We start from the raw sequence: 10,969 nt of genomic DNA on the forward strand, positions 1-10,969 counted from the left end.
ATACTATTTTGAGACCGGCCCTGCGACTGCGTCAAAGTGAACGTTTTCTGCGTCACTCTCCATTCTACTTGCCCCTATCACGCTTCCCTCTCGGGGGACTAAATTGGCTCAACCATGACAACTTGCTATAGGCCTACTAATCCCCACCCCCCCCTCTTCCTCTACCAGAGGGCCACATGCACTGAGAGCGCTATGAATAGGTAGGGCCCACACACCCACGCCATTTGAGGTCTAAATCTGGAGCACAATACACTTTCCCCGTCAGAAGATAACAAAGAATAATATATTACACACCGCCAAAATGATTGCGATTTAAAACAGTGATTATCAACCTTTTTCACATCAAGGACCCTTAATTTGATATGCATTGGGCCACAGATCCCGTTTGATAAGATTTTGTCTCTGGGAGGCCAGTATGAGAAGATTTTTTAATGGGGGATATGATCTGGTGTCTATGCTATAGTCAGAGATAACAGTGAAACTATGATCAAAAGACTCAGTATTTTACATTCTCTAATTGTGCTAACGTCTTGTAAATTAAATAATGGTGAAGTTTAACCATTAATCATTTTGCTGGAGAGCCCCTGGAACCTCTTGAAAGACCCCTGGGGGTCCCCAGACCCCATGTTGAGAACCACTGATTTAAAACATATTCATGGTGCAGGTGTGACGTTTCGGTCTCTTGGTGAAGCGCAAAAGTAAGCTATTTAGTTAATTTCATTGATACACACAAGCAAGAAAGAGCCTAAAACAACAACAAAGCCTATCGTCTGCAAAGATCTAGGCCTATAGTGCAAGAAAGTATCTACAATTTCAGAAGTTCAATTATTACATCCTGCACCTGAATTTCTCATTCCCAGAAACCACCTTAACACATAGTATATTGCTAGTCTTGTCAAACTCACTCAGATATTAGAGCCTCATTTTGAACTTTGACCTTAAACGGCTGTCCTTCTGTTGTGTTTTGGATATCATAATTGTAAATTCTATCTGCGTATTTGTACACTATGACTAAGTGCATGTACTGTATCTATGCATGTATGTATGTATGTATGTATGTATGTATGTGAACAGGTCTCCCTTGCAAAATAGATACTGATCTAAATGGGAATTCACCTGTATAGATAAAGGAAATAAATAATAATAATAATAATAATAATAATAATAATAATAATACGAGAGGCAATGTCAGTGTCAGGCCGCTAAATCCATTGTCTCCGTTGCGTGCGTGCATGCTGCAGGGCGACATGCATGTGGGAAGCGGCGCGCAGACACAACACACGAGCCGGAGAAATTGGGCTGGAGCGCGTCCCGCCGCCGGTTGGTGGGACGCGGTGGCGACGCCGATGACGTCACGGCGCGAAGCACGTGGGTCGCGGCATAAACAAAGGCACATTGGCCAGGCGCGCTAGTCGACGCTCCGTCCGCTCGGTGCTTCGCCTGGATCCGCGCACACACACACACACACACACACACACACGGTTGGGGAGCTTTTTACAGACATGTGTGAACCCTCTCTGCATGCCTATTGCATGGATTGAACGACACCTCTCTCATGTGAAACAGGTAAGATAGCATTTGGAGAACTGTTTGTATGGCATTGTATAGTTAAATAACACTGTCTGTGGGTTTCGAATGGGAAATGTGACAGCCTGAGTTGAGTGTGACAATGGGAATTTTGAATGTGCTCCTTGCTTCCATTTCAAGTTGAAACAAACTGACTTGTGTTTCTAATACGTTTATTCTCCCACCCCTCCCAAGCTATATCGTATTAAATATAATTACAACTATGCATTGTTGGTGCGCATGTCAAATTCCACCGCTGTTAAATGCGCGTAATTTGTCCAAAGTCGCTGAAGTAAAACGTATTTTTTTTTAAATAGACATACATCTTGTTTTCTTTCTATTCATTACATTATCGGTGAAGTTCTTACTTTTTAAATGACAACCTGAACCGCGACGTGCGCGCCGTGCGACGGGGGTTGCTCCCCGCTGTGCGGATTCAATTGTTTCTTGAAAGCCGCGATGGCGGATCTTTATTCCACAAAACAATAATAGTCAAAGTTATGTATTTTAATAGGGGAAGATTCCAGAACAGTGCCACTGTCTCGAATCCTGACCCGCACGCAACTGCTGACATAACCCATTTCAAGTGTCACCGAAAAACTGTCAGAAAACTTGAGGTAGGCAATGGTTTTTATTTCTTAAAAAAAAAAATAATAATAATAATATATATATATATAGATATGCATTTTTGTATATGCCTTAACTGCTGTATTTCCGTTTTATATAAATGTTGTCCTTTGCTCCTTTGAGAAACACATCGCATATTATGTTGCTTATTTAAAGAGTAAAGCGAAACTTCTGCACTCATTTATTTAAAAAAAACAAAAACAAACAAAAAAAAGGCAACTGAATTTAAAAAATAAGGTGGCATTTAAGGTTAAATTCCTGCCGTTTTTTGCTGTTTTCTGATGCATTGTGTGGTGTTGCAGCCATGCCCTGCGTCCAGGCTCAGTATGGATCATCACCGCAAGGAGCGAGTCCTGCCTCCCAGAGCTACAGCTACCACGCCGCAGGAGAGTACAGCTGCGACTTCCTAACGCCCGAGTTCGTTAAGTTTAGCATGGACTTGACCAACACCGAGATCACGGCCACGACCTCCCTCCCGAGCTTCAGCACGTTCATGGACAACTACAGCACGAGCTACGACGTCAAGCCGCCCTGCCTGTACCAGATGCCCCACTCCGGAGACCAGTCCTCCATCAAGGTGGAGGACGTCCAGATGCACAGCTACCACCAGCCGCAGGGTCACCTGCCGCCCCAGTCGGAGGAGATCATGGCCCACTCGGGGCCCATGTACTTCAAACCCTCGTCGCCCCACGCTCCGAGCACGCCCAGCTTCCAGGTCCAGCCAAATCACATGTGGGAGGACCCGGGCTCCCTGCACAGTTTCCACCAGAACTATGTCGCGGCCACGTCCCACATGATGGACCAGCGCAAAAACCCGGTGTCCAGGCTCTCCCTGTTCTCCTTCAAACAGTCCCCGCCCGGGACCCCCGTGTCCAGTTGCCAGATGCGCTTCGACGGCCCCCTCCACGTCTCCATGAACCACGACCCCCCGGGCGCCGGACACCGCGGCTTGGACGCCCAGAGTTTCGCGGTGCCCGGCGCCCTGCGGAAGCAGGCCGGCCTGGCCTTCCCCCACTCGCTGCAGCTCGGGCACGGACACCAGCTGATGGACAGCCAGGTGCCGTCGCCCCCGTCCCGTGGATCTCCGTCCAACGAGGGTCTGTGCGCGGTGTGCGGGGACAACGCGGCGTGCCAGCACTATGGGGTGCGGACCTGCGAGGGCTGCAAGGGCTTCTTCAAGGTGGGCTCCCAGTAAAATGCACCACGGCTCATGGTGATTCCGGGGAATATTTGTAAAATTTGGATCTCATTCTTAAGAGCGTGTCATTGTAAATGTATATCACCTCTGACGTGGCCGTTTAATAACTGTGTGGTAGCAACAGCACGAGTATCTTTATCTAATCTTTATAATAGCAGCTGATTGGGAAATGTAATCTCACACTGTTAAACACAGCGGGTCTCGGGGGCTTCGGGGTAAAATATGAATGGACACGGATGTGTATTTGCTGAGTGTCCACCCCCCTCTCTTTTTCTGCGCATATCTCACAGCGGGAGATGAGGCTGATATATAAAAAAATAATCTCAAATTTGACATGCTTGCATTGATTGTGTCGAAATATGCAATTTCAATATATTAAGATATACTATAACATACTGTTCGTATTCGGCACGATGGGGACTTTGATATAAACCTGACAGTGTGTTATTCTGGTGTGTTTTTTTTTTCCTTTGCAGAGAACTGTGCAGAAAAACGCAAAATACGTCTGTTTAGCCAATAAAAATTGTCCTGTTGACAAACGCCGAAGAAACCGTTGCCAGTACTGCCGCTTCCAGAAGTGCCTTGTCGTGGGGATGGTGAAGGAAGGTAAGGCCGTGGATTCATTTAAATTCGTGGACGCTTAGACGCGCGTGTTGCTGCAGACAGCGCAGAGTGAATAGTCACCCCCCACCCCCACCCCCACCCCCGTCGACGTGAACGCCTGGACTGTGGGGTTTACAGTGCAACGTGCACACTAACGTGCTTAATATGTTCTACCCGCTGCAGTGGTCCGGACGGCCAATCTAAAGGGTCGCAGAGGCCGCCTGCCGTCCAAGCCTAAAAGCCCGCAGGAAGCCTCCCCTCCCTCGCCGCCCGTCAGCCTCATCAGCGCGCTGGTCCGGGCCCATGTGGACTCCAACCCCTCCATGTCTGCCCTGGACTACTCCAGAGTGAGTAAACACATCTATTCAACTATATATATATATATATATATATATATATATAAACACACACACAAAAAACCTTTTCACAATATTTTACCATTATTTCTCGCTGAGAAGAAAGAGAGTCACTAGGACCCAGTGGCGATATATCGTCATAATATCAATAATGTGATATGAGAATAGATGATATCTGATATTTTGGTTATTGTAATGTCGTGATAAATGTTGCCTTTAAGGCTGCATGCATCACAGAAAGGTAATGCAGTTTTCTGAACGCGACCCTGTTCGAACTGACTGGTTATAATATCCACATTACTAGGGACAGTTTTCTTAAATATCTCGCCAAAGCACCGACACTCACCCCCAAAATATCGCGAAATTATCGACATCGGGTGCATTTGTAAAATAAATCGCGGTGTTTTATTTTAGTCAGCCCCGTAGTCACACGTCATGTTTATTTCATTCACCACTTTAATTAACTTGGAGAGATTTTGGCGACGCGTCCTCCTGGCGCTCATAACTTTGTCAGCCTTTTTTAAGGAGTTTTCTAAGTGAATTGCGAACTGAATAAAGGAAGACATGAATTTTATAGTAAAAAAAAAAAAATCTCCCCCTCTTCTGGAAAGGGGGATTTGCAATTTCACGGATTATATATTTTAAAGGACCCCATTAAGCCCCCGTCTAAATTAAATTCCAGTTCCAGGCCAACCCGGACTACCAGATGACCGGAGACGACACCCAGCACATCCAGCAGTTCTACGACCTGCTGACGGGCTCCATGGAGATCATCCGGGGCTGGGCGGAGCGGATCCCCGGGTTCTCCGATCTACCCAAGCAGGACCAGGACCTCCTCTTCGAATCAGCCTTCCTGGAGCTTTTCGTGCTGCGGCTGGCGTACAGGTAGGATGGGTACCGACGAAACCACCCCCGGAGAGCACCAGCCCCCCACCCCCCCCCCACCCTTCCCTTCAAGCTCCGCTGCGCTCATTCCTATTATTAGGGGGCTTTTAAATCCCCGGTTTACTGTCCGCAGTAATTGGTGACACTCTTGTTATTAATTGCAGGTCCAACCCAGTGGAAGGCAAACTTATTTTTTGTAATGGAGTGGTCTTACACAGGCTGCAGTGCGTCCGCGGCTTCGGGGAGTGGGTGGACGCCATCGTGGAGTTTTCCTCCAACCTGCAGAGCATGAACATCGACATCTCAGCTTTCTCCTGCATCGCAGCTCTTGCCATGGTCACAGGTGCGTGCACTGCAAAAAAATCAAACAAACAAACAAACAAACAAAATAAAAAATTAAAAAAACCGGATTAGAGTTATTTGATCTACTTAAAAAAATGTTTTAATTTGTTTGGGTTTTTTTGTTGTTGCTGTTGGGGGAGGGTTCCTCAATTTAAAAATGTGCATCTTCATTTCTCAATTTTCAAGTTGAGGACACCCAACAAATGTAGTTTTTGTTTTGTTTTGTTTTTTTACAAATGTGAGAATTTTTGTTTTTGGTTCAAGTTTCTACCCCTGCACTTTAACAGCCATACCATAACACCATTTATTTTCCATATTCAAAGTGTCATATTTTTAACGTCCGTCCCCCCAACATTTCAGAACGACACGGTCTGAAGGAGCCCAAGAGAGTGGAAGATCTCCAGAACAAAATCGTCAACTGCCTCAAAGACCAAGTGACGTTCAATGGCGGTGGACTGAACCGCCCCAACTACCTGTCTAAACTGTTGGGGAAGCTCCCCGAACTGCGCACACTGTGCACGCAAGGTCTGCAGCGCATCTTCTACCTGAAGCTGGAAGACCTGGTCCCACCGCCAGCAATAATAGACAAACTCTTCCTCGACACCCTCCCTTTCTAAATTTTCCACGTTTTTTTTTGTTTGTTTTTTTTGGCTCTGTGCGCAATGGAGAGGCTTCAGAGAACTTCCAAAGACTGTTTAAGTCAAATTTCTGAGACTTTATTTCTGAGCTCCACACACTGAAAAGAAAAATCATTGGCTTTGAGTCATTGCATCAACGTAAAAAACGGCTTAAATTGATCAAACACAAATATATGGATATATATATTTTTTCTAGGTTCTCTCAACTCCAAATGTGCATCACAAGTTCACCGATTTCCAGTTGACAACACCTGAGAAATGTTTTGCGAATTGAGGCCATTTTTTAAGTTGATCAAATTTTTTCCAGTGTCGTCTAATAGAACAAAACTACGACGTTAAGACAAAAAAAAAAAAGATAAACAGGACGAGAGGAAGGACCCAGTCTTCAGATTTTTTTTTTTTTGTTTAAATGTTATTCATTGGAATTATTGTGAATCCTCACAGGAGGGGCGTGGGGGCATGATGGAAAAGGGAAATTACCAACAAGGTTAATTATCAATTTACAGTTTGTTTACCATCAGCTCAGTCAAATGTAAAATATTCCATTTATATATATAAACACACATAATGTATATTATGATAGATTATGTGATGCGTCCGATGCATCGATTTATAATGTATAAAGTTTGTTATAATGAAAAAAAAACAAAAAAACAACAACACATTTTTTTCTTTATGTGTTTCTGTAAAGGACCCCGAGGTGAGAAGCGTCGCATGTGTAGGATTTATTTATAGGCACTTGGGAGGAGGTGATGTCTATACATACGATAATACCGGACACTATGTAGTCTGATAGATTTGATACAGATCCACCTTTTTCTGTGTGTTGGAGGATAATCTCACCTGTAGAGAAACGAGGGGAGCCATGGTGTTTGTAAACCTGTCCGACATTCCTTGTTTGTATATGTGTTGTAAGTACTGTTGCTGTTGGATATAAACGTTTCTATATATTTATTATTTATATTGCCAGACGCTACGTTAAGCATGGTTCAATTTAAACAAATTTAAAAAAACAAAACAAACAAAAAAACAAATAACCCCCCCCCCCCCCCCCCCCAAAAAAAAAAAAAAAAAAAAAAAAAAAAAAAAACCCGAGTTCATGCTGAGCACGTTGTCCATGTTTTTCCATGTAGTTTTATGATTTATTGCCATCCTATAGATGCAAACTTCCATCCGTGTGAACTAGGCCTACACATCCCAAAGGTGTGTTCAAACTACTGCAACCACTGCTGCCGGATTCAAAACGTTTAGAAATAAAGAAATATTTAATGTTTACAAATAAAACCTTTAAATCAAAAATTCTTGAGAAATAATTTCTCGCAAATTTTTATTTTTATTTTTCAAATTCGGGTTTCCCAAAATCAAAGTTTTTTTGTTGTTTTTTTAACGGAGATACTGGGGTAAACAATTTTGTTATAGGAAATAATATTTTTTCCCCCGTATTTCCAAGTTGAACAGTTGCGTTTTAGTGACTGAAAAAAGGCCTGTGCGCAATGTGCGATTAGTGTTTTTATTATTATTATTATTATTAGCCTATGATTATTATTATTATGATTATGGTTATTATTATTATTATTATTAAGTACCTTTGGATTAAGCCCATGTTCAGCCTTTGTAACCAATGGAATTTGTCGTTTTAAAAAGGTGCAGAAATGACAGCGCAAGTGGTGTTAGACTTTTTTTAATCACTGGAATCGTGTTTTCTGCCAGAAAACAACGAAGCGACCACGAGAAGCAATTCCCAACGCTGTTTGTATGATATTTACACCTTTTTTTAGGATTATCATAAAAAAAGTGTCATTGAAATAGCACTACACATAGTAATACTATGAACATAATAATAATAATAATAATAATAATAATAATAATAATAATAATACCATTCATATCATTTACTCCGGAGACGTGTTAAGAATTGGCACATTTGGAATAAAAAGGAAGGTTTCCAGATCAGAACTCAGAACAGCAACTGCTTTAGTGAACGTATTTTATTTGCTTTGCGAGTGGGATGACTTAAAAATAACCCTAGTTTCTCGGACTTATTTTTGAATTCTCGTTTTAAAAAAGAAATTGGGATTTAATAAATTGTAGATTGGGATAACTTCTGAGCCCAGGCGTTAATTAACATTAATAACTTATCCCCCCTGGGGATTAATAAGGTGTTATGTTATTTTATTTCCTCTTAACTTTGGACTGCCCTGTTCTGAACAGAATTAAGGCCTGAACATTTTTCCAAATCAAAAGGGGTTTGTTTAGTGCAATGCATAGCTCAAAACTCACAACTTTTAAGGGGCGAGCAGAAATAAATAAAAGATGTGGGTGAATGAGCAGTTAAAACAAAACAGCAAAGAAAAAAAACAACTTTTCGGAGACCCACCGGAAAGGATACTCTGTCAACAATACCAAGACGATATTATAAAATTGTATGAAACTAAATAAAAAGGAAGCCACGGCCAGAGCCCACAGTTCAGTATGCGGCTTCAAAACCCTTTGGTTCATTTGTTGGTCGCCGTTTCATGGAACCACCTGTTCTTTTCATCCCGCGGCGCCTCCCCTTCCACAAAATGTCTCGGAAATACAAACTCTCCTTGGCTGTTGTGGAATGCTCATCCCCAAAACCCACACAGATAACGCTGAGGTAAAAACCATATACAACAGCCCTGGAGTCAGGCTTTATCCTTTATCCATCAACCCTAGAACACCCAGATTTTGTGTGAGCAGTGTAGAAGATGCCGCCGCCTACTCATTTTGTTGTGGCCTACTAAAAAAAAAAAAAAAAAAGAAAGACGTCTGCAAACGATTGTCCTGATTGTCCCCAAACCGGAGTGGTGCTGCATCACCTTGCATTACTATAACAGAAGTGACACCAGCCTCCGAGGCTATGTCTGGGACTTATCCGCCAGGACTCGAGATTTACCACATGATCGGGGTGAAAGGAACAGCTTTTTTTGAGAGATATTAGCAGTAGGCAATAAATTGTCCAAATAATTAGATCTTCACCTCAAAGCGCTAATTCCAAGACAAATTGGAATTACACTCAGAACCGGTTTGCTGACATTTAGCAGATCTGTTGAAAGGGTGCTCTGCAAAGACACATGCTCATTCTATTGACTCAAAACTAAAGTTAGGTTTTGGACATGCCTATTTCTACACAATAAAGTATGACACGTGCAGCAAACACTTCTGTCAGCGTCTGTGCATGAATATGTATGCAGGGGGATTTTGACTCAAAACTCATTAAGATCCGACGGGCCTGCAGCTCACCCCAGCACTAGGCATCAGTGTTTAGTTCTGTGTAATCATGTCACAAGTAGGCATAGTACGAAGAATTGGAGTTATGCAGTTGTTGTTGTGAGTTACCATAAGATAGATATAATCACTGGTGCAGTACAGGAGGCAGATAGCCGTCCATACGGTTCTCGAGCAGAGACTCAGAGTCTGCGGCTAAGTGCTGGCAGAAAAAAACAGCTCCAAATTATAACGTAGCATCTTGGTGTTGTTTGAATGCCACTGTGAGGCGTGCACACACACACACACACACACACACACACACACACACACACACACACACACACACACACACACACACACACCTTGTAAAGGGACAGACGCACAAGCAGAGACAAATACATGCACACAGGTGGAAACATACTTCACATGGATGGATGGACACACACACACACACACACACACACACGCACGGGGTGATGGTATTGGTTCTTTATCTACACATAGTAGTACAGTATTTGCATGTTTGGTGGGTACATTTGTTACAGTTGTTAATTGCAGCAAGACATTATTTCTTCCGATCCAGTGTTGAGATTGGAAAAGCACTTGAACTGCACCTTTGCACTGAATAGAGACTTGGCAGAGCTTTTAAGAGGAAAACCCTCACATCTGCTCACAGCATTATCATTCCCTTGTTCTAGACAGAAAAGCTGGTGGTTAAATGTTGCAACGTATAATCTTGTCATCATAATATCACGTAGCCGTTGGCACCCAGTGAATGGAAAACTGAGGAAAAGCATTAATACGCTAACAACTGGCCAACATGGACTACACTGTTTTGTGCACAATTATTTACATTTTGCATGTTTATCTCCATCCTCCTTATCCTCCCTCTATATGTTGAAGTGGTTTTGGATAGAGGCATTAGCTTCATTTAGTCATTATAAATTGTTTTTGGCTAAAAAAATCAAACATTAAATTCAAATAGTTAGTTGGTACTGTTGCTTTTTGTTGTTCCTGATCTTTTGAACAAGGGCCCATGACAAGAAACACGGAATCTGATTACGTGAGAAAGAACATTTAAAAGGCAAAGATGTGTAGAATTTTATTGAACAAACAAACAAACAAAAAAAAACAAAAAAAACATTAAAGTTCATATTTCCCAAACTTGAAATTTGCCCCAAGCGGTTCAGTTTCTACTCTGCCTCTCCTGTGCTCTCAGCGTCGGGCACAGAGAGAGCTCTGCTCTCCGGCTGCGCTATACAACACCCTGATTACACAACTTTGAAATCCCACGAGACGAGGAAGCCGAGCACCGGAGCATCGAAGCTGCACCGAAAACGAGTTGAATGCCGAGCGCCTGGGCCCCACAGTTACGAGTCTTTACTGATCTTACTGTATAGCCCGCTTTATTGGGCAAATTACAAGTCCCTCCATATAAACAATGCCAGAAAAGTTGATTTTCGAGGCGAGAAAGGAGATCCCACCTTGCACAAGAGATGGGAGCCGCTTCCTGTCTGTCTCTC

The 10,969-nt window shown here is 42.9% G+C and overlaps 1 protein-coding gene across 1 annotated transcript; it reads left to right on the forward strand.

Annotated features, from left to right (window-relative positions):
- Positions 1-1,437: 1,437 nt before the first annotated feature.
- On the forward strand, positions 1,438-6,194 carry nr4a2a (nuclear receptor subfamily 4, group A, member 2a; the record flags this gene model as incomplete). Its single annotated transcript, XM_080019304.1, has 8 exons — positions 1,438-1,566; positions 2,081-2,183; positions 2,496-3,373; positions 3,868-3,997; positions 4,178-4,341; positions 5,033-5,235; positions 5,400-5,578; positions 5,938-6,194. The coding sequence occupies exons 3-8, from the start codon at positions 2,498-2,500 to the stop codon at positions 6,192-6,194; spliced, it is 1,809 nt and encodes a 602-aa protein (XP_079875430.1). The 5' UTR covers positions 1,438-1,566; positions 2,081-2,183; positions 2,496-2,497.
- Positions 6,195-10,969: the final 4,775 nt, after the last annotated feature.

The sequence above is a fragment of the Zeus faber genome (genome assembly GCF_960531495.2).
Source record: "Zeus faber genome assembly, chromosome: 18".
Lineage (NCBI taxonomy): Eukaryota > Metazoa > Chordata > Actinopteri > Zeiformes > Zeidae > Zeus > Zeus faber.